This window comes from Aureobasidium melanogenum, assembly GCF_000721775.1.
Source record: "Aureobasidium melanogenum CBS 110374 unplaced genomic scaffold scaffold_19, whole genome shotgun sequence".
Taxonomy (NCBI): Eukaryota; Fungi; Ascomycota; class Dothideomycetes; order Dothideales; family Saccotheciaceae; genus Aureobasidium; species Aureobasidium melanogenum.
Window position 1 is genome coordinate 1 of NW_024470071.1, and position 22,962 is coordinate 22,962.

A 22,962-nucleotide genomic window follows, 5' to 3' on the forward strand; every position below is an offset into this window, starting at 1 on the left:
CAAATACCGAAACCTAGGCCAGGCTTTCAAACCATTTATCCTTAGCCAAGGAGGCCTACTGGGAAAGGAGACCTCGCAGACCTATAAGGAGCTGCAACAGTCCTTCTCTCCTAGTATAGCTGAATGGCTAGACAAGTACATCTCTACTTTACTTGTCCGACTCCGAGCCCGGAACTGGATGGGATACGGGATTAACTAACACTACACGATCTAAAGAAGGTAGACCACCTGTTTCCTTACCGCACCTAGGTTTCTAAGTTTAGGAGCATAATATAGCTTATATAGTATTGTATCGAAGTTCTGCAAACCCTAACCCTAACCCTAAAGTTCGATGACAGTAGCCGCAACATGCACAAGAATTAGAAGTTTTGCATAACGGACTGGGCTCAATAGAAACTACACCACTAGATTGGCTCATCACCATGCCTCGAACCGACTGGGCGTACCCCAATGCTCATTAAATAATCTTGAAATGGTCTCTCGCAACGCCAGAAGCTCAGTCTCGTTGTCAGTGGTAACATCGTCATTGAGACAGAGTTGTCCGGCGTGTTTATCAGGATCGGCAAGACGGTCAATGAGACGTACTTGAACTTGCTCGGCGTCCGTGACCATTGTAAACAGTGCATCCGGCTCTACCACAACGTAAGAGTAACGTTTCAAGGCCTTCAAAACTGTTTCTCGATGCTCAGCATCCTTGTCTTGGTGCGGCAGAAGAGGCGACAGGCCCTGTTCGACACGATTGAGTAACAGTTTTGTTAGACAGTCACCGCACTGCGGATCTTGTCTGGCTACTCTATCGAAAATTGCGGCAGTCGAAAAGACGGGATTTTCAGATCTGTCGTCCCAAGATGGTGAAGAAAAGCCAGGTGCCAAACACTCGTTGACGTTGAACTCGAAGCAGTCAATGTTGGCAATGGTGGCAGGTCCATCGAGAGATGTCCAGGTCGTCTCAACATTGACCTTGGGTGCTTCAAGTCCTGCATCCTCGAGCGACTTTGCAACATAATAGTACATCCTCTTGCGGAATGAGTTGCGACCTTCATTGGCCAGCCCTTCCTCAAGATCACTTATAATGGCCTGTCTCTCTTGCCAACTGAGGTACCCGTCTCTGTTGACATCACTCCTGATCATGATGTAGCTCCAGAGAAGAGCTTCACGATGTCGCTCGATAGTGTAGTGAAAAGCATTGTACCAAGAATACAACTGGAAGCCAGTTTCACCTCTGAACTTCTGGCAAGCGCTTTTGAGAGCTGGTCTTGGAAAAGCTTCCATCGCTTCTTTGTAAACGCTTCGCGATAGCGAGTGGCCAAAATGGACCTGGCCTTTTCTTTTACGGGTGCCAAACCGTCTATTCAGCATCCACGAAGTGTAGATCAGATACGGTTTTTCGCCGAAGCGCAGGGCATCTTTCTCCGAGGGTGGTACGATGGTATTGTAACTGTTAGGTTTGAAGCCCATCACTGTGCCAAAAAGAGGCGAGTATATGTCGGATGCTGCATGAGGTTTGCCGAGAAACATATCATCGGACATCGCAAAGATCTGTCACAGTCTCAGTACATGACATGAAGCGAATCTTATCATCGTTCATCACTTACTCGGTCTGTGTCTGATGGCGTGTTGTGGATCTGGTTCTCAATAGTCAAAGAGTTGAATGTCGGAAGGCATTTTGCTTCGTCTTCCCCAAAAAACTCTTCTTGAGACAAGACTTGAAGCTCTTCTCCGATGGCTGCGTCCTCTTTCAACCACAGCGGACGCTGTTTTGATATCTTGCCATCGAAGTCTTCAATTGCATTGACCAAGATTTGAATGTTATTTCGGAATGAGCTAGCGTGCTTCTCAACACTTCTGATGGAGTAGCGTAACTCGTCCCAGTCACGATAACGATTTACACCGTGGGAAGCGATCCACTCCCCAGCCTCATCGTTGAGACTTGAGTTGAGCTCATAGGGTCGCATCGTGGCGGTGAATCTGGGGTCTGAACCGTTGACCCCTGGAGTTGCCAGTCAGCGCATGACACCTGATGCATACAGATGCAGACTTACAGGTGTACACAAAATCAATTTTTGGCTCTTTGAGTTTTCCATGCGTGGTCGCATCGTATTGCGCGTGAGCGAACCAATCCTCCTCCCAGTCATCTAATGTTTCATCTTCCACGGCCATATGCAGTGGAATGTGCACGAAATCGGGCAGCTCGTCTGCCAATCTGTCCAGTTTTCCGAAGTTCGAGGGTTCTGGGAAAGCGGATCTTATAGACTCGGCAATGGCGACCATGTTTTGGTCGTTGTTCTGAGCAGAATGAAGTAAATCGTGCGATGACTCCGGAAATGATTCAACGAAACCAGACTGAGGACTTTCGAGGACTCCAGATGGGTTGGTTAGCTGAGATCTGGAGACGTCGGTCAATCTGCCACCATCCGCAACAACAGATTGAAGCTGTGACACATCTTCCACTATTGCCTGTTGCTCTTCGATATCTCCGATACCATTGACAGAGCTTCCCCTTGTGACTTGTAAAACATTTGGTGACACCTCGTGATTTTGCTCGCTCAAAAGGGTTGCGCCTGGAGACTGATCTACCTCTGGTGGGTTGATTGGCTCCACAGCCAGCTTTTCATCTCTGGTTTCCGGCTTTTGTACCACGATCGGATCACTGATTGCCTGGATCGTCACCAAACGATCTTCTGAGCCTCCAGCGAAGAAGTTTGGTGTTGCTGGTACGGACGGTGTGAAAAGATCCTTGGATTTACCAAATCCAGCGCAGACAGTCCAATAGATCAAGACGCAAAGGAGGACAAAAATCGCCAAAGACTGTCTTCGGCGTGATCTGGTGTATCGCGTGAGGTTTGAGGATGGTCGCCGCATCTCCCATGCCGTATCTTTTTGCTGTAGGTACGACATTACACAATCTTTTCAGCCAGATTTCTGGATGCCGATTCGAATCTGAAGTCTGGCTTGAATATCTTTGCAGGGTGATAAGACAATGGAGTCTCCAAGGGATGAATCAGCCATCTCCACAGATATCATCTATATTTGCCCCTCATCGATGAGAAACATCTCAACGTTGCCCCAGCCGTCTTCTTCGTTAATGCAATAGCTCAATTGTGACGAATGGTTCGAGCGAGACACAGGATGCAGCGCCAAGGAATGTCTTTGGGTCGGATTTCCTCGGTCGGCTGGTTATGGAAGTTGAACATGCGACACCAAAACTCGGCTTGGTACTCAAAATCCTCCAGGAACGGATGTTTACAACGTCGATCGGCACTCATCAATGCGGAGAGCTGCCTTGTGAACAAAACGACATCGGCTGGGTCCAACTGGGAAATATTGCGCGGCAGTGACCGTTTCATTCCCCCAAGCCATCCGCTTATGATTCATTTAGAGGTTCCAAATCCGGTTGAATGACAATTGCTCCAGGTTCCTGTCCATTGATTGAGCATTTTCATAAGCTCGTCCTGATCTGGCCCGCTTGCTGGCCTGACTTGCAACCTTTCAATTGACAGAAGCAAGTCCTCATGCAACGTCCACCGACCGCGGTACATGTTTCGGTAGTCTCTTGGCGCTCAACGACATCTCACAAGTCAGTCTACCCGGCAGCTATACTTGGCTCTTGACTTCCTACGCTGTTTGTCTTACAGGTCCAGATGTATGTCCACGACGGGAAGACATGCTACAGATCCCGCATCTTGTGCCCATATCAGACTATCGAATATCGCTGTTTCACCTTGGTAGGGTGCAGTCACGTTTTGCCACGTACAAGCGATCATCGTATGCTTCATGTTCCTAAGACACCAGATGTATCTCAATGATCAAGCCGCGATGTCACTAGTTCCCTTGGCCTGAGTTCCGTCCCTTAGCATACGGGCACACAACATTGATGTCTCGTGTAGGAATAGCAGGTCGAACACTACGTAGTGTGGGTATATTTGCTTGGCATTTCTCCTTACACCAAACGTTCTACTCCCTTTCGGCCATGAAAGGACCATGCACGTGTGCATTACCCGAGCTCCGAAACAAGTCAGTACGCTGGCAGAACTGTCTACTTGATCGGCTACGATAAGTCACATCGCTGAGCTATGCACATCAACCAGACATCGAGATCCTGATCAAACCAGAGCTGTATCTGTATTGCCTGCCACGATGTGCTGACCCATCCTCGAACATAGTCGCTGCTCCGACTGGTGGTATCCAAGCTCTGAGCGTCAAGCAAAGAACCGAAGCGGTACACCACCCATCTGACCATGGCCGTTCGATATATCGGGTGTCTACACACCATCATGAGCTCGCTTGATATCCTTCGATCAGTGGCTTCCCAGTTATTGATGATGTCCCGTTAGTATTCAATGAAGCCGGCACACAATCCTTAGACAATCCACCGTCAGGTGAAGCAATATCGTAGCCTAAATTTGGAGAAAGCGTCGATCAGACCAGAATGACCCTTGCTTGATCAGACTTCATGTATACAGCTGCGTCATCGAGGGAAGTGAATGAACCTGCTGGTCTGTATATATAGGGTGATAAGTTCTCAGACATTGACACATCAGCCCATCATAGCTTCCAAGTCTATCGTTTGACTACTCTCACTACTCTATACTTTCGTTCTTCGATCGATATCATGAACCCTTGGATTCATCTTACAAGCCTCCTCAGCTTGACCGCTGTGGTTGCAGCAGCTCCTCGTACCAAGACTTGCTACACCAATCCTCCTACTACAATCACAAAGATTGTCACTCAGACTTGCCCAGCTCCCAAGACTGTCTACCTTGATGCAGCTGGCAATACTGTTCCGTCTCCCGCCCCTACCAATCCTGCCAACTATGTGACCACTCTGCCTGCAGTCACCAGAGTCACGGAGTTGGTCTATCCCTCCTCTCTTTCTTGCAATGGCGGTGAGACTGTCACCATTGGCGGGATTTCAACTGTCGTTGCAGGCCCTACGGTCCTCACCAATTGTCCTTGCTCCACTCGCACTACCGTGATTGCACCTGGACCTGTCATCACTCTCCCTGCTGCCTTCGCCCCTGGTGCATCTTCTGGTAATGCTGGAGGAGCTGCTGGTGGCAATGCTGGGGGCGCTGGCGGAAATGTTGCTACTACAGTCGTCAACACCTACGTTGTCTACCCAAGCGCCTTCATTGGTAATGGTGGCGAGACTTTGACTATTGGTGGAACTATCACCGTCGTCCCTGGACCCACCGTCATCTCCCAATGTCCTTGCACTCAGGCCACCGCTGTGACCGTGACTGGACCTGCTGTAACCAACACCATTACTCAATTCATCCCTATTCCCACCGTCATTGCAGGCGCCACCGTCACGAGCACAGCAACTGTCATTTCTGGCGTGACTGTCACTCAGACAACGACTGCCACTGCCACCTCCGGCGCTGGAGTCCCAGCTGCTGGTACTTTCGGAACTACTGTGGACGGAGTTACCTTCCTTGTCGAGGAGCAAATCAACTATGATGGAACTCCACTTGCTTTGCCAGCCCGTAAGAACAAGCGTCAGCAGACTTCTGTCAATCTTCAAGTTTGTCTCGAGACTTGTGCAGAGAATGAGGCCTGTGCTGGTACCTCTCTGAACACTGACTCTTCGACTTGTCTCTACTTCAGCGCTATCTTCGCATCCACCAGACGCCGCGATGTTACAATCATCTTCGCCACGGTCATCAGCCGGGTCACACCCACCGGAACTTCTAGTCTGAGCAGCTCAACCACAAGCTCGTCTTCCAGTTCCATGACTTCATCTTCTGTTATCACTACTACTTCTGCCACGTCTACTTCTGGTACCTCAACTTCGGGTACTTCAACTTCGGGTACATCCACGACTTCAGGCGGAGGCACTTCAACTTCCGGAACTTCCACTTCTGGAACCTCGACCTCTGGAACCTCGACTTCTGGCACTGCCACTACCAGCCAGACAGCTGATCCTTCGTCCGACCCCTCGACCGATGCTCCTGCTGAGGAGGAAGTCGTTGCCCATGCCGCTGCTCCTAAGCCTATGGGTCTGACTCTTCGCGACGCCGATCGCAACAAGGCTGGTGCTGTTGTTCGTCGCGGCGGTGTTCTTCGTCGCCGAAATGCTGAGCCTGCTGCCAAGCACGCTCCTCGCAAGGTTGTCATCGAGCTGTAGGAAGCTTTTTCAGGGCAGATAGCTCGGATCTGCGATCGAGCGAAGATCTACTTGTGCGCATTGGTTGTTCTCTGGTCAGTTCTGAATATTTGTATATAATCGTATAATATGACTTTACTTGTAATTCATGCAAATCATGTATACCATCTCTCAGAAGACTCCAATATGGCAAGAACTCTTCCCGACTATGACCCTTCAATCTACTGCAGGTAGATGTGGCCCCTTGACATTGGGCTTTCAAAACTTCCTCGAGCGTCATCGTCGTGTTGTTGAATCCAAGCATATCGAGTCAAAAATTTGAGGCAAGATCCCAGTCCAAACGACATGTGGTATCCATTCACCGATACTGATCACAAAACATTGAATTAACTTATTCACTATCTGGGGAATCTATAAAGAGATCCGGACTCTGAAAAACTATCTGGTATCCATCCATGATGCTTTGAAGGTATGATGATCCAAATTGCTGAGCAGGGTCGCACCTACAAAAACCGAGATCGGCATGATTGAGAACGTAGCAAACACTTCTACACGCCGAGATGAAAGGAACGGAATTCACTCCGTGTACGGGGTTATTATCGGAGGCCGTTAACCTTGGACACACAACCAAGGCACCTTGATTTGCAAGTAGGATTGTTCTTGAGACACAGAGTCGCGCTACCCAAGCTCCAGCAGCTTGAGCTGTAGTCTTACTGGATGCACTCATTCAGTTGGTGAGTATTGTCCCCGTCTAGAGCATGTGACATTATGGCACGCGACATCACCCACATTCTGAGTCATGGCTTCGTGCAAATCATTGCTATCCATGAGAGGTATTGGAGAGATTCATCTTATACTGAGACAATTAAACCGATCCTGCCTGGTTTGATCTTTGTCAGTGGACGGCATCTAGCTTGGCACAAACGATGGGAGGGCCGTTCTGAATACATGCAGGTGCCTCTTCCCTGCCAAGCGATATTGCAGATCTTAAGGGCGGAAAGCTAGCGGAAAGCGCCAGTGGTATCGTATCTCCTTTGGGTATGCCGTTATGCTTGAGTGCAGAGATGAACGGCGCGAAGATGCGACTTGGGCCGTGTCCGTTTCTTGGCATGTGGTGTAGCATCCTCTGCCGTTATACATGCCCTACACGCTTTGAAACACTACACGCTTGGAAGCAAGTATGGTTCACACGTTTGGAGGAACTATCCGATTGATGTAGGTGGCTGCTTATCAATCCATATCTCGATGAAACAGTGCATTTACGAAGCAGAACTTGCTGTAGTCGTGTGAGCATGTCTCAGGGTCGACTAGCACAATCAGGTAGTGTAGTAGATCGGCGAGAAGGATGCGATCGGAACATATGCTGGAGATTGAGCCCTACCTGGATTGGATGAGGAGATGTGCTGGTGATAAAGTGAGAGACATGCTAAGAAGAGCTTCACACCGAGCATTGCCTTCTTCACTAGAAGCGTTTGGTCATGCCGTCAATGCCGTCTTGATGCAGTCTCGAATGACAATCGCGTGATGAATCCTGGCACATCTAATTCAGACCTTGCTTCCCGCCATGTACTTCCATGCAACAACTTGTCGCTTCCTTGAGTGGTCGTCTTCTTCCCATCGAGGTTCTTCAAACCATGGATTCTTTACACTCTTCCAGCTCCGGAGACGCTCTCGAAGATGCACACCTTCTTGCGAACTACGAGAAAGAAACCGAGAGTGGCGGCTATGCCAGGAAACCATCTATATTTGCCAGACATCTGGCTCGCCTACCTCCAATGACGAACACAGGCATATTTCGAGCATCAAGCTACTCGTCCCTGGGCAAAAGGTTCTCCTTTACCATTCTTCCGTCTTTCATACAGCACAGATTGCGGCCCTCGACCAAGGAACACAAGCCATTGCATCCGACAGGGTTTTTGGATGGCATGAGAGGCGTCGCAGCATTCCTAGTCATCGTGTTTCATCTCGTTGTGTGCTGCTACGATGCCAAACACGGCTACGCATCAGGGAAGCATGGTGAACATCGAGAGCTTCTCAAGCTTCCCTTCATCCGAATCATCTATGCCGGTCCGACGATGGTGTCCATCTTCTTCGTCGTGTCGGGTTACGCACTTTCATACAAACCAGTCAAGCTCATGAGAAGCAAGAATTGGCAGAGCCTTTCGCAATCGCTAGCGTCGTCAATTTTTCGTCGCGCCATCCGTCTGTTCTTACCCTGTCTTGTGTCGACATTCGTGATCTCGTTGATCATCTGGTCTGGCTTGTATAACACGGGTGCAGAGTTTGCAAAAGCAAGAGGCCACTACAACGTCAAACACAACCACAACTTCCCGAGATACGACTCCTTGGCCGCTCAGATGGCATTCTGGGCCAAGGAGACATCCACGAAGCTTATAAATCCGTGGTCGTTCACGGCAAAGAGTACCGAAGTTACCATCGATGGCCATCTCTGGACCATCCCAGTTGAGTAAGTCAGTCGATTTCTACGGTCAAGCAGATGCCAGGTCGCGAAAGAGATGACTGACATACCCTTCATCCAGGTTTCGTTCATCATTGGTGTTGTACCTCACTCAGGCTGGTCTCGCCCACCTGAAGAGCAACGTTCGCATGGCTATTCTCGTAATGTTGATCATCTGGGTCCACCAGATGGGCCGGTGGGAGATGATACTCTTCTACGGCGGTTTTCTATGTGCAGACCTCGACTTCCATCGTGCTCCCGCCTCGAATCCGGCTCTACCTACCAGCGGCGTAACCACAAAATCAAAGTCGAGCAGATTGAAGTCTTCCATCTACGTCTGCGCTTTCGTCTTTGGGCTTTACCTGGGCTGTCAACCCCAAAAGGGTGCAGACAAAACTCCTGGTTGGGTGACTCTCTACAGCATGATCCCAGATCACGTCGGAAATCCCAAGCGGTACTGGCCAGGCTGGGGCGCAATATTACTCGTCTGGTCGACCTCTTGCTACAAGCCGTTGCAACGTCTTTTTGACAATCGACTTTCCCAATACCTGGGAAAGATTTCCTTCTCCTTATACATCGTCCACGGTGCTGTAACTCATACCATTGGTTTTGCGCTCATGAACAGCATGGATGGGCTAATAGGAAGAGATGATGCCATCAACCGGGCCATTGGTTTCGGCGTCGGATTTGGTGCGACTTTGTTCTTTACAATCTGGCTCGCTGATTTGTTTACGAGAGCTGTCGATGAACCCTCGGTCAAGTTTGCAAGATGGGTCGAAGATAAGTGTAACACCTCCTTAGACTAGAGACTATACACAAGTCAATCTCGCATCACACCGGTTACCCACTTGAGCAGATTGCTGTGGTGTTTAGTGGTTATGCGGCAAATTTCCCATACCCAGCGGACTTGGTCAAGAAGTCTGCTAGTATGGCGTCGACGAGGAGTGAGAAGGAATGAGCGGTCATAGGAGAGCAACTATAGTAGACGCCGCAAGCAGAGCAATTTAGTGATTTTGGTAAAGCTCAGAGCGTTCTTTGCCTGTCGCATGTGATGGATTGAGAAAATGTTTGGCGTTGCTTACTCATGCTTCGCGACTGATACACGCTACATCAGCTCGGGATTCGCATATGTGATGCACTGGATCACTGACTGCAGTTGCAAGCTTAGATCTTTCGGGCCAGAGCAATGCAGCTGAAACGGAGCTCTTCATCGTCTCCGCCACCACTCGCATTCAATGCGATGATTCTCTTGATACCCAGCTCCAGTGCACGTGGGCTGAGAACATCCTCGTCGTCCTCAAGGCTACCTCTCTCCAATGGCCCCTTTCTAGACCCCTCAAGCTCCCACAGCTTACCGCCACTCTTGACGAAACTGACGAAGTGTCCTCCATTACGCTCAGAACTTGAGTCAACAAGACTGTCTCCAGCCTCCTGGACCGACTTGTGCGCAACCTCGAATGCTTCGTTGTTATACAGCATTTCAGCGCGTCGTGTCATGTCCAGTGGAATCGCCTGGGTGCGAATGCTTGCGAGGTCGGAGTCAGGCTCAATGAAGTCGACAGCAGGACCATTGATCAGGCTGTGCAATAAGCCAATAGAGCCGCAGGCATGACCGATAGTCTGTTTGAACCAGATGACAGGCTCGTCAGGGCCACATCCAGCATAAATTTCTTTGCGTTCGTCCTCGGTTTTGCGGTTTTGGTCCCAGGCAGCAGTGAGTGGAATGATGACGAGAAGAGCTAGAGCTGGACGCGGGATGTGTGCCAACAGTCCGGGGTCGTCCAAGGAGTAGACATCGTAGAATTGGAGTGAAGATGAGAGGCCGAGTTTTGCCGCTAGTCGATCCATAACATCTGGGTTGTTCTCTGATGATTTGTGATGAGTCGCTGATCGAGCTCAAGTGATGCGCGGGATAGGGTCTTCTTACCGAGCATCTTCCATGTTTTCTTCTCCATTTTGAAGCGCAATGAAGCAGTCCCAGGCTGGTGAAAGAAAAGGGTGTGCGCTCTGTGTTTTGTAATGAAAAGTGAAGGATTGTGTTACTGTTTGTCAGCGCGGGGTCGTGGAGGCGGGGTTGTTGCCTAATCATTCGCCTGCCACCATTTATTGCCGCTGATATCTTTCACTCGGGGACTTTTATGGCAGAGTCAGCAGGAAAATACAAAGCTCATCCCATGATATCCATGATCAAAGTAGCAGGGGTCAATGCGACGGACGCATGAGCCAGGAGTTGGCTCCGGTTTCTTACCTAGACAAAGGTGTTGATTGCCCAATTCTGTAGTAAGCGATGAACTCCGCGGTTGTCGCTGGTTGTCCAGAGAAGATCTGTCAAGTATCTGATGAGCAGTGTCAACAGTCGTTACGAACCAGTATCACACCGTGAGACCCGGGTTTTGGGGTGTCAGAGAGCTACAATCACTTTTACATACTGTTTTCAGAGCAGGAGGATCCCGCTTATGACTGTTAGCACAACGTCTAAGACTGCATTTCGGTGACGATATGAACGAAATACACAAGATAGGAGAAAGACTGAATACAAAGCCCAACAACCACCAAATTCGACATATTGAATCCGCAAAGTTACAGATCTTAGCATCCAATTGGTACCACAGTAATAGTGGTTGGATCACTCAGGGCGCCCTGTGCCTGGCTGTCAACGATATATCGACCATAGTATCGTCCAAAATAATACGGTACACCACTGGAATCCTCACAAGTGAGCATGAGACTATCGCTGATTGTGCACTTCGCGTAATGGCTACACGACTGGTAGAAGGATGTGCCACCAAGACCCTGACCCGGACTGACGCAGAAGTGATCCGAGCTCGTAGATGTCAAAGTTCCATCGTTGTCGAGATGATACTGGTAGGCTGATGGAGACTTTTGGTAGAAAAAGGTAGGACTGGCATAATGTTGGCCAAGGTAGTTTCCTTGATCGTCGACAAGGTTGAAGTTCGTGCCCAGCGCTGGAACGGTGTTGCAGTATGCAGAAGAATAGCCATAACTCTCGCTCACTGTATATCTATTTGATCCACGATATTGACCCTATGGCGTATCAGTAATTATGTTGCAGACATGCCCAAAATTGACTCACATAGTTGGTTGCGTAAGAGGCGGCCCAAGCTTGCGTATACATAGAGCAGTAAAGCCCTTGTGCAATACCGTTCTTCGACAGGACGTAAGAGTTGAAAAAGCTGCAGCTCTTATACGAGCCGTCCGAGGCTGGATGAGCCTTGTTGTAGGCTGTCTGAGCATTGCATGCGCCTGCACAAGTGCCTGGAGTATAACCCTGATTCTGCGAGAATGGGTAAAACTTGAAGCCCACATAGGTGTCGTGACCCTGCGCATCCAGAGGCGCGTTAATAGCACCGCCGAAAGCTATCGGAGGGCCGAAGCCCTTGATCGCAGCAGGGGCTGCATTTTTGTTGTAACCATTAGATCCTGTCATAACAACCTGGAAAGAGTCACGCCATTGTCCGGTGTTAGTGGCGCCTTCTTGAGAGATCGGGACTCCAAATGTGGTACACCTATAGTTGACAGTACTTGGAGGATTGGGACAGTCCTGTGCGTTAGGGTCCAATGATGGATCCCTTTCGACATACACGTTGAAAGCAACGCAGCGATCATCTTGATCACACTTCGACTGACAGGTCAAAGTATCGTAACTCGTCAAGGTGTAGAGCATGAGAAAATTACTTCCAGCTGTAGCTCCCTGAAGATTGACAAACGCTCTGCTATAGCCATAGGGCGTGATAGCATTGAGAGCGGAGTTCTGGTTTGGAATCAGCTCGAATCAATAAACATTCAACTGAACCCACTTACTGAGAGATCAGTGTTGGCCATGAATGCGTCAACAGTGTCTGGGCTAATGACAGGTCCAGCACCTTTTGGCTGTGTGGCACAAGAGCCATCGCGAGTCTCAAGCAGATCCCGCTTGGACACAGGAGTACTGACGGTGGCCGGGTCAGTACTGATTGCTGCTGCTGCAGATTCTGTCTGCTGAGCAATGGGGGCGGCGGTGGCGGTCTGAGCTACGACATCGACGGCAGGAGTGATTATGACTGGATCAGGAGCTGCATCAACAGCATCAAGATCGATATCCTGAGGGTAGGGAGCCGCCAGAGCAAGGCTAGGGAGAAGTGCGAGAAGGATCGAGGATCGCATGGCTAAGCCTTGTGTCAAGGTAGCTGTGTATGTAAGAGCGCGAGTGGTTGATCTTCGAGAGAGAGCAGACCGGCGATACTGCATTTATAACATCGCGATTGAGCCTGAGCGGCTCAGATGTGAGTACCGCTTGCAATGAAAATCGCGCATGAACACTTCCAAATTCCCAAGCTGAAGCTGAACTTCAAGATATTTCGACTTTGCACCACTTCCTTCTTCGAGTTAGCCAAGCAGGAGAGTTCACAGGACGATTCCAGGCCTCGCGACCTTCAGTCCTTCAGTCCCAGATTGCGGACTCACTAGCCAGTTATGCGTAGAGGGTTCAGCTCCAGCTCCATGGCTTCGATCTCTCGGTGTGGAAGACGCTTCCACATGCATGATAGAAACTAAGCCAATTTCCGCCAGACAAAAGAATACGAAGGAGATCCAAACATTTCCTGCAAGCCAAGGAAGGATGCGAGGACGGAAAGATATGATGCATACATATCAACAGAGCGCCAGCGAACTCTAAGGCTCAGCACGCATTGATCAATGACTGTGACCTTGTAGCTGACTTGGTCATCATTAAGATAGCTTCCTAATGTCAAAATACCCCAGTCTCTGATCTGTTGGCATTACTGTACGTTGATCATACAATTCGTGTTTCTCAGAGGTCATGAATGACAGAAGGTTAACAAGAAGGAACAGACCTCGCAGGCTACATCTGCGATGTACCTTCGCGTACCTGCCGCTCTTCTCCGCATTCGGCAACAGATCTTAAGGTTCGATCCTTCGGGCATTTCTTCGCGTGGATTTAAGGTTGGATCCAATACACGTCTTCTCGATTCAGACATTTCAATCCTCCCCATGCACTTGATCTAGTCACATGGTGAACTTGAAACTTACACCAAAGCGCAAGAGCGCATCCTGGTGCCATAGACAAGTCTTGAGAGTAAACTTAGCGTATGGTCATAGGGTCGCAGAGGCGCGCCGGATCTGGACTGGACAACGTGAGCAAACAAGGAAAAACCGTTGCGAGCTGATCGTATAGCGAGTAAAGCATAGATCTTAGCGTGTTACGATGAGAGCAGGTGGATCCAATCAATTGCAAGCTTGCGACAAGTGATCGTTGCCCACGGATGCAGAAGCTGCTTTCACGTTCTCTCAATCCTCCAAGGTAATCAGCGACACGGCTAGCTTGCTAGATTGATCTCAACGAGGTCTCCACAGCCACGAACCACCTGCCTGACCCTCGTACAGACAACACGATCGCGACAATTCACTTCGATGCAACACCTATTCTTGTTCAAGATAGACCCCGTGTGCTGCACAGGGTTATGGATATTCTTACTAGCTTTTGGATGGCATATGAGGTGCAAGTTTGATGAACCTCTGCACAGCTCAATTTGCGTGAAGTCGTCTCACATTCTCTCAACCCAGGAACCGTCCAGCCGAAATGTGAGACCAAAGTCTTTGTAGGTCGTTGGCGTTCATATGCTTTGAGCACAACTTTGCAACAAGATCGCATCAAGACTTTCATGCGCTATCTGAAGCAGATGCCGAATATGATTCTCCTGATACTCTTCCATCAATGCTCTCAGACAAGGTAGATGATACAGCCTCAAAGGTACCAAATTGATTTCCACGCTATCAGATTACGAAGTATCAAATCATGGAAACAACACTCTGCAACTGCTACCGAGCGTCTGGTGACCTGGAGCAAGCAAAAGAAGTTGTGCGTAGACAAATCACAATCCAGCCAAACATCGTAATCAAATTTGTCGTCCGGGTCGCGGGATTGGATTGGAGAAGATATATAAAGCTTGTACGCAGCAAAAACAATGTACAATGATATGACATCTCCCCCATTATGCCGAGGACAGGCGCTGAGGATCGTCGATAGCTACTTGCACACTCGGTATCCCAGCATGTCGAAGCATCAAAGCACGCAGAGTTATATCTCCCTTCAAGATGTCTTATACGATGGTGACGGTACGCCATGTTGCGAAGCAGATGCAGGTGGAGGTCCGGAAGGTCTTTCGTAGACCATACGTTATTGACTACTAGGCGGCGCATCAACCATAAGCATCTCTTTTTCCGCACGGCTTTTGAGTTCGTTTTCGTGTTGGACTTGAGCACAACAGCCACAGAAGACGCTAACCAGACAGTCCGTGCAATCATTGCCTTCGAGGTTAAAACGATTCCTGATGGTTTTTGGCTGCAGCCAGATGGGCACGCAGGGTATTGCTAGAACCCAGCCTGCAAACATGCCAATGCAAGGCACATTGAACCAATCGAAGCCGTCAGATGATGAGGGGTCCATGGGATATCGATCAAGACGCCAGGCCGTGCGGCCATAGATACATGGAGAACACCAACAAGCTCCACAGCATGAGCTGCAGCTGCCCATAGAGCAGAGGTTGTGTTCCCAGTCGTACTGTCCGCCCATGATAGGGATTTTATCTGTGAAAAGGATGGGAAGTGGAAGAGCTCTGGGACCCAGATAAGACTTTGATTCAATAGATCGGAGTGTAGTAATGTGAATGAAAGATAGAATGAGAGGTGTCTGGGTGAAAATGCAAGTGGAAACAAAGCTTGAGGAACACTGGTTTTATGAGCCACACACTCCCTTTCATTCTCGCGAAGTCGTTGTCAAAGCTTTTCGAACTTGCCGTTTACTCGATGTGAAACCTCATATAGGGTTGTCTGGTTCTCCTTGCTCTATTGTATCTGCGCAGGGCACACTTCCTAGAGCGTATTCGAGTGGCTTGCCAGAACCTGGGGTATACGCAGTGGGTCCCTGAATCACAAGCACAAATACCACTCATCTCGGACCGCGTGTCCTAGCCAAGACACCATGACGAGGCATGATTGATGATCCGGCAGTTGATAATCTGGGGCATACGCCTTCGCGCATACCTTCTTGACAGCTCATACCAACCAACAACTGCCAAAGTTGTATGACAATATGGCGTCTGCGCCAGATTCTGGCAGGTTTGCGTATTGGAGGCCGACATGCCAATGCGCTTCTGTCTTGTCAGACCGGGCCGACAACATCACAGCAATCTTGACTGGATTCGTCGAGGCTGTTGCTCTATCAGAAATAGCCTCAGAGGTTTATATAAATTCGTGATCAGCACTTCGAAGAGATGTATCGATCTACCTTCTCTCAAACAGTCCTTCCAAGCTTTCCGCGCACCACCACTTTTGGATCCCAGTCTGGGTTCAGCTTTTCCTCTTCCTGATCACCGGACTCCAACATGCGTTGCACAACTATCATCTTTGCCACTTTGGGCACCGTTGTCATGGGAGAAAATATCTTCCAGTCTCTTTTCTCGGTCGCAACCTCAGACATCGCATCGGTCTACGGCGATGTCACGTCCAAAATCAACCCCACGACAGACACACAAGCATCGATAGCCACCGAGCTCAGTTCTCTCGGCTCTCAATACTCGTCGTTGGCATCAGTCACCGCCACTGCCACTGGCTCTGCGCTGCAGTCTTTGTCTTCCGAAATTTCTTCTCTTGCGTCCTGGGCTTCAGACCTGCGGTCTTCTGCCTCGGTGCTCGCGGCTACCACTGCTACACATGTCAGCACCACTACTTCAGAAGGCGGCTGCGTCCAGACCGCCATTCCAGCTGCTGTTGGCGTTGCAGGTGTCTTTGCAGCCATTGCTGCTGCGCTGTGAATGTCATGGAGTCTTCTACTCAATAGCTGTATACTTGCTGGATATCCACGTACTAGACATTCTTTCAACGGTTTTGTGAACTGTCCCTTTGACCTTTTTTGTCACCCCTAGTCTTGATGTTTCTAACTCAATCAGTAGATATGGTGGCTGCGGTTGACCAGATGTCAGCAATGTTGACAAGAACATATAGCGTTATCATTAGCAAAGCACTCTAGCCTTGGACCCATTCAAGATAGTGGGCCCATTCATGTCCCGAAACCTCATCTACCCGATGTAAGATTATTTTCAGCCATGCATGCTAAGGCCACATAGTGTGGGACCTCAACTTCATAAGTGCAGAGTGATACCCAAGAATCAGTAAAGAGATTTAGCGCCGTTCTGCCAGCATATCGATAAAACCCCTTTCGATCTCGATGGGCCAAATCTGAACCAGCCTCGCGTCGGCATGCGCATCTGGCTCTTCCTCAAGCATAGCTATGAAGGAGAAAACTTTGCGCGACGCATCAAGACAGACGAGCTATTTTGTGTTATCTGGGCAATGGTTCGCGATCAGGAACCGAAGCACAGGATACGACGGGTACTTTGCAACGAGGTCTTGTTTCCACGGATCGCAAGCATCAAGTTTTGGTCCTGGATCAGGATCAGGAGCGCTTCCAATCTGCCACTTCTTCAAAAGAATCTTCTTGATGCCTCTGGTCATGAGGAAAATGTCATCGATCGGATCTGTTCTTCGTGTGACACGAGAAGGATGACGGTAAAGTGGACGTGCCAGCGCAATCACTAACATAATGGCAGCAAATTGCAATACTGCTCAGATGTTATTGCCATCGAGACCAATTAGGTGAGGGCGTACAAGCGTGAGCGCAGAGTCCTGATGAGGAATTGCCAAGGCTAGCAATTCTGTACGAGTCGGTTGTTTCGAGAACAAAAGCAGCGCGGAGCAACTCGGTATGGTATGGAGAAGAGATGGCGCGGCAAAGCCAAGCTCAATATCCTTCGCCGTCATTTCCTGAAGCTTGATTGCGGATCATTTGATGATGCAGCAACTCTTAGTCGCGAATCGTTAAGGATTGAACATGCGGGGGGGCTCAGACTAACTGGACGACCTGTCTCGCATCATACTGAAGATTCAAGAAACATGCGGTTTTGCAAATCTGAGCATTGATTGATTCGCATGCTTGCAATCTGATGGACCGAAAAAGCATTGCTTGGTAGAATAAATTCTTCTTCTGTTGTAGCGGGTGATTGAACAGTGAAAGAAGGAGAAAGACTACACAATTTTCGGATCTTAGCCCTATCCATCACGACGAGAAGCACTGGCAAGAGTCACGATATCCTGATTAGTCCTTGCCGATGATATTATGTTGGAGGTTGATAAACAAGCTTCAAAAACTGTATAACTGCTGCTGCTGGTATCATAGAGGTATAGTAATAGGTCGCAAAGAAAAGCAAAGAGCAATAACAACAATAAAGCACAAACACATCTACAACCCCGATCCCTTCCTTGCTGTTCTATCCAGGACTCAACCTTCTCTCTGGGCCTTCGCTTCCATGACTAAATCTCCTCTCCTCCCAACCCTTTCCAGGACTAATCTCAGGCGAAGAAATCTTAGGTGCACTGATAAGCCTATCAATACTGCCCAAGCTATTCAAACTCTTGATGCCAGCAGGAGGACTACGTCCACGTCCCAGCCATTTGGATGTTTTCTTACTCCTTTGCTCTTCTTCCTGCTCCAGAGCGTCGTTGGAGACTTTTCTCAAGGACCCAAGACTGATCCTGCGCAAATTGTTGAAACTGGTTTTGCGCGCTGCGGATGCGATGTTCGGTTTTTCCTTCTAAGATTGTCCGGGCGCGGAGGGGGTAACGCTTCGTTCTCTTCTGCCCATGAAACTGCGTCTGCCAATGCTGCCGCCGAGGTTTGCGCCGCCAGGGCTACCTCTGATAGATCCCAGCATAGATGCTGAGTCTGCAGTCGAAGGTCGCCATGAACTCCTGACCGTGACACTTCCGCTGCCAACCTTGACTTCCTTCTCGCCACCGGCGCCTTGATCGTCGAGGAAGAACTGAGCTTCTCCTAGCTCAGCGCCGTTGCCAAAGGTATGGTGGTCAGACACCACGACTCTGAAGGATGAGTCTGCTGTGCAGGAGAGCTTCTTCTCAAGACGTAGGTCGGACCAGGACACTTCTTCTCCCTTGGTCTTGAGTGGCTTGGTCCGGATGATTTCCTTCAGACCTTGTGGACCATCGTGCATGATCTTGACTTCGACCTTTGTGCCAGCAGGGAAGCCAGCAGCAGATAAGACACTAATGGATGCAGTGCCTGTCTCAGAAGAGGTGGGAGATGTTGTGTTGTTGCCAAAGCTGCGTGTGCGGGAGTGTGGCGTGCCTGGTCCTTCAACGTTCACAGTGTACTCGGGGCTCTGTTGATCGACGAGTGGTGCTCCAGTACTCATGCCAGGCATGGGTGTGTCATCGGTAATGACTTCGTCGGTGTCTTGCTCAGCATTCGACTTTCTGCGACGGAAACCACGACCAAGGAAAGAAGCGCCACGAACAACATTGCCACCGACAAAGACTGCACCTTTGCCAACACCCTTTACGGGTGCGCCGACAATCTTGCCTGGTGCTGCGAAAGTGCCGTGGAAGGTGGATGATCCTTGACGAGATCTGGTGACATAGTCTGGCTTAAAGAGCATGCCCAACCTGATACTTCCACTCTTGCCATCGAGACCAAGAGTAACTTCCTGTCTACGGAATGGCTCGAGAATATCAAGGTTGATGGCTGCCTTGCCGAGGAAGTCAGCCTTGTCGCCAAAGTCCCAATCGAACACATCGACTTGAAAGTTGGCAGCTGTTCTGGAGCGGATAGGGACCTCGAAGAATTCGTTCCAAGCAGGGTGAAGAGTCTTCTTCTGTGTCTTGCTCTTGAACACTTCCTTGCCGTTGAGAGTGAACTTGCAGTAAGGATCAGAGTATCCATTGCGATCAGCAGCGGGAAGATCGGCAGCATCGAGGACTTCGACACGGAGGTTGCCTTGGTTGTTGATACTCTCGGAGGGATCCAGCTTCATCTTGACTGGCAGATACTTCAAGCTGACAGTAACAAAGCTGTCGCGTCCATGGCTGTCCTTGAGTGCGAGCTTGGTTGGCGTGTACAGTGCAGACTTGAGGACTTCCAGGGTCTGTCCAGTGACTTTAGCCTTGATGTGCTTATCGTGCTCGTCATCTCCCTTGGAGTCAACCTCTTCAACAAGGCGCATTGTGATTCTGGACAAGTCGAGCTCGCGGACCATAGCATCGCCAGTCTCGTTGAAGACGTAGTGTTTTGAGCGAGTTTTCGATGAGGTGTAGGAAGCGAACAGCATATCGTCCATGATAATCTCGAGATGAGAACCGGGTACAGCAAGGTCGCCATCAATAATCTTGAAGACAAGCAGGCCAGATTCTGGACGCAAGGTTAGCACACTATTACAGACATAGCACAGATCAGACTTACCATAGTTTGCGAGATCATCCGCACCGATGCGAACCCTTGGAACCTCCTTCTTGACAGGCAAACCATCATCTTGCTTGTTCTCATTGGCAGCGAGTTGTTGACGCATCTCAGCAGCTGCAGGGTTGAGCTTGAGGGAGCCGATGGTACCTGCAGTGTTACTGCGGGTGCGGCCTTCTGGTCGTGCATCAAGAGTAGGCGTGGGAGGCTCCTTGGTAGATTCAGTGACATCAAGGCTGGACTTGTCCTCTTTCTCTTCATCTTCGGGGTCGATGACATTCAAAGTAGGGAAGAATGATGCAGTAAAGTTGAGGACACCCTTGGCTGAGCCAGTAGCGCCCATGCGCAGGCCTGAAGACAAAAGCTTCTTGCTGTCATCGACGAGATATTCACCAGACTCATCTTGATGAGCATAATCCGAGACAGCAAGCTCAACCATGCCCAGCAATCTGTCCTTGCCTAGTTTCTCCTCGTCCATGACTTCAAGGCTGAGCTTCTCACGAGTCGAGTGAACAGGAATATAGACAATCTCGTCGAAGTCAGGATTGAGGTTGTTCTTCCAGGTCACCGTTCTTCCCTTCAAAACACCAGAGAGCATGACACGGACATAAGGATCAGATTTGCCGAGCGTCTCGAGGTTGCGCAAGTCGCGAGCGTTCTGGAAGTGGAGACGCATGACACCGATAGGGGTAACGTAACCTCCAGAGCCACCAAGAGCGCCCTTGAGAGCCACAGGCTTCCACTGTAGCAACATTTTGGCACGACCAGTCTTGACTCCAGCGAGATTGTACCATTCCTGGCCTCTGTGCATGAGCTCAAGCATGTCGTCAAGCTTGAGTTGATAGGTACCGATAATGGGATCAGCACTCATATCTCTGTCATCCTTGATAACAAGACCAAGTTTTGCCTTTTTGCGATCGGTGATGAGAAGTTCCTTGGTAGCATCGGGGAAGATAGGGTTGTTTGTGCGCTTGAGTTTCTTTCCAACGTGGATCTCCTTGCCATTGAGAAGCAGAACGGGGTAAGGGTTGAGTTGACCAATCATGCTCTTGCTGCCATCGAGCTCCTTTGCGCTCTCGATGGTGAATTTGGCGATACCTGTATTACTTTCGGGAGGAGGCTGGACAGTACCATCAGGGAGCTTCTCGCCTTCAAGTACGGGGAAGAAGCGAATATCGGCTGAGATAAGACCGCGAGCACGTCCGTTGGCCATGACTTCGAGCTGCTGAGATTCGAACTCGGTTTGATTCTCGAGTTGATCGAGTGCGAAAGTGGCAATACCCAACTCCTTGTCCTTGCGGAACTCGTTGTAATCGTAAACTTGCAAAGTGAGAGCATCCTTGAGACTAGTGAGGACGACATTGATAGTCTCGTTCCAGCGAGGGTTTGCATTTTCATGAACAGTCTTTGTTTTGCCCAGGACGTCGCGATTGTTAATCGAGACAGTGCAGTAAGGGTCAGGAGTGCCAGAGAACTTGTCAGGATTGCGGAGACCTTGAGCGCCGTGGAAGGTGATTTGCAAGACACCAATGGCCTGGTCAACAGGATTTCCAGCAAGCATCTTTGCGATTTCGATGGGGAAGACATTGGGCTGGTACATCATAGGACCCAAGTTGGCATGAATCTGTTCCTGGATGAAGCTTTCCAGACCGGGGATGAAGTTGATGTCGAAGCCAAAGGTGTCACCACCAAGAGGTTTGCAGACATAGTCAATCTTGGGGCGTTCGAGGAAACAAATCTCGACCTTTTCGATGTGAGGGAAAGGAATTTGCAGCTTCATCTTGACGCGCATGAGACCAGAGAAAGCCATGTCTTCAACGATAATGTCCATGCCCTTGCTGACCATACCCTTACCCAGGCGGATCTCAAGAATGACCTTGGGGTTGATCTTGTTCTTGATCTGACGAGCAGTAAGATCGGCAGTGTCATTAGGAGTAAAGCTGAACTTCCAGTCCATGAGAACGATATCGTCCTCGGCCTTGGGATAAGTCTTGACGTGCTCAAGACGAGGGGGTTTTGTGCCCAGGGTGAAGAACTTCATGCGCATGCTGTCGAGGAAAGCAGGAGTCGAAGTGGACAAGACTTGGTCAACGGAGCTGATGATGGTACTGCAGATGACGGGAGCGTAGATGGGCCAGAACTTGACGAGGAAGCTGTTGATCCATTCGAGAGATTCGACGTCGGTTTCAATGCGGGCCTTTGCCATTTCACGGTTGACGTCGTCGCGGAAGTTGCGACGGACTCTGCGGATCGAGGTGCGGTAGTATGTTCCGCAGACGGCCATGACGATAAAGACCCAGCCGAGACCTCCGCCCAGCACGGCGACAACCCACGAAGAAAGACAGGCAAAGATAATGACACCTGTGTTGTGGTACCAATCGCCAAAGAACTTGTCATCCAGCTTGGCCTCGAGCATGGTCTGGTGGTCGAGCAGGTTCTCTCCTTGAACGCTGGCGCTGTCTGGCAGCTGGCCGAAGCGAGGAGCCCAGCCAACCTTGGCCCAGTCCTCCTCTTTCTCGTGGGTCTGGTCATTGGCAGATTCAGCGGTAGACTTTGAGGGTGAGGGAAGAGCAGCACTCAGGGGCGCAGTAGGAATATCGTAGGCAGGTTTGATAGAATCGTCTTGGTCGGAAGCGAGGACGGCAGTCTGGTGCTTGTGGACGTGTTGCAGCTCGGGCGGCAGTCGCTACAGCGTGTCAGTGCACGAACAGCAGAGTCGAGGTACAAAGAAAGAAACTCACAGCCTTGACCTGGCGGGCCTTTTCGGTGGCAGAAGCATCGACGTCGAACTCAAAGGCAGCAGCACCTCCCTTTTTTGACTCTTCGAGGATCTTCTGTTCGGCGTCTGCAGCTGTGACTTTACTGTGAGGGTCGCGTGCAGCTTCAATTGCGCCTTGCGACTTGAGCTCCTCTTTGGAGTGGCCGTTGTGCAAGCCGTCCAACATTGTGTGAGAGTGCGACGCGGCTGTGGCAGCTGTGAGATTGGGGGAGCCCGCTCAAGCTAAAGCCTGACGGGGACTGGCGAGATGATCCAGATAAGCAATTGCAAGAGTCTGGGTGCTTGTTTAGGCT

General features: G+C 49.9%; 7 protein-coding genes across 7 annotated transcripts; 3 read left to right on the top strand and 4 right to left on the bottom strand.

Moving 5' to 3' along the window:
• Positions 1-417: 417 nt before the first annotated feature.
• M437DRAFT_53990 (uncharacterized protein) lies at positions 418-2,271 on the bottom strand (the record flags this gene model as incomplete). The annotated part of the gene is made up of 3 exons (XM_041022611.1): positions 418-1,539; positions 1,596-1,990; positions 2,043-2,271. The coding sequence occupies 3 exons, from the start codon at positions 2,269-2,271 to the stop codon at positions 418-420; spliced, it is 1,746 nt and encodes a 581-aa protein (XP_040877471.1).
• Positions 2,272-4,612: 2,341 nt separating this feature from the next.
• M437DRAFT_67998 (uncharacterized protein) lies at positions 4,613-6,127 on the top strand (the record flags this gene model as incomplete). The annotated part of the gene is made up of 1 exon (XM_041025033.1): positions 4,613-6,127. One exon carries the CDS (start codon positions 4,613-4,615, stop codon positions 6,125-6,127), a length of 1,515 nt encoding a protein of 504 aa, XP_040877472.1.
• A 1,754-nt stretch (positions 6,128-7,881) lies between these two features.
• Positions 7,882-9,370, top strand: M437DRAFT_54033 (uncharacterized protein; the record flags this gene model as incomplete). The annotated part of the gene is made up of 2 exons (XM_041022618.1): positions 7,882-8,573; positions 8,647-9,370. The coding sequence occupies 2 exons, from the start codon at positions 7,882-7,884 to the stop codon at positions 9,368-9,370; spliced, it is 1,416 nt and encodes a 471-aa protein (XP_040877473.1).
• Positions 9,371-9,728: 358 nt separating this feature from the next.
• Positions 9,729-10,519, bottom strand: M437DRAFT_77195 (ubiquitin carboxyl-terminal hydrolase; the record flags this gene model as incomplete). The annotated part of the gene is made up of 2 exons (XM_041026756.1): positions 9,729-10,429; positions 10,492-10,519. 2 exons carry the CDS (start codon positions 10,517-10,519, stop codon positions 9,729-9,731), a joined length of 729 nt encoding a protein of 242 aa, XP_040877474.1.
• Positions 10,520-11,555: 1,036 nt separating this feature from the next.
• M437DRAFT_27186 (uncharacterized protein) lies at positions 11,556-12,479 on the bottom strand (the record flags this gene model as incomplete). Its single annotated transcript, XM_041019112.1, has 3 exons — positions 11,556-11,609; positions 11,659-12,336; positions 12,387-12,479. Coding segments are annotated over 3 exons (825 nt in total), but the record flags the coding sequence as incomplete, so codon positions are not given.
• A 3,488-nt stretch (positions 12,480-15,967) lies between these two features.
• Positions 15,968-16,396, top strand: M437DRAFT_68002 (uncharacterized protein; the record flags this gene model as incomplete). The annotated part of the gene is made up of 1 exon (XM_041025034.1): positions 15,968-16,396. One exon carries the CDS (start codon positions 15,968-15,970, stop codon positions 16,394-16,396), a length of 429 nt encoding a protein of 142 aa, XP_040877476.1.
• Positions 16,397-18,232: 1,836 nt separating this feature from the next.
• M437DRAFT_68003 (tricalbin) lies at positions 18,233-22,835 on the bottom strand (the record flags this gene model as incomplete). The annotated part of the gene is made up of 3 exons (XM_041025035.1): positions 18,233-19,842; positions 19,894-22,576; positions 22,632-22,835. The coding sequence occupies 3 exons, from the start codon at positions 22,833-22,835 to the stop codon at positions 18,233-18,235; spliced, it is 4,497 nt and encodes a 1,498-aa protein (XP_040877477.1).
• Between the last annotated feature and the right edge of the window lie 127 nt (positions 22,836-22,962).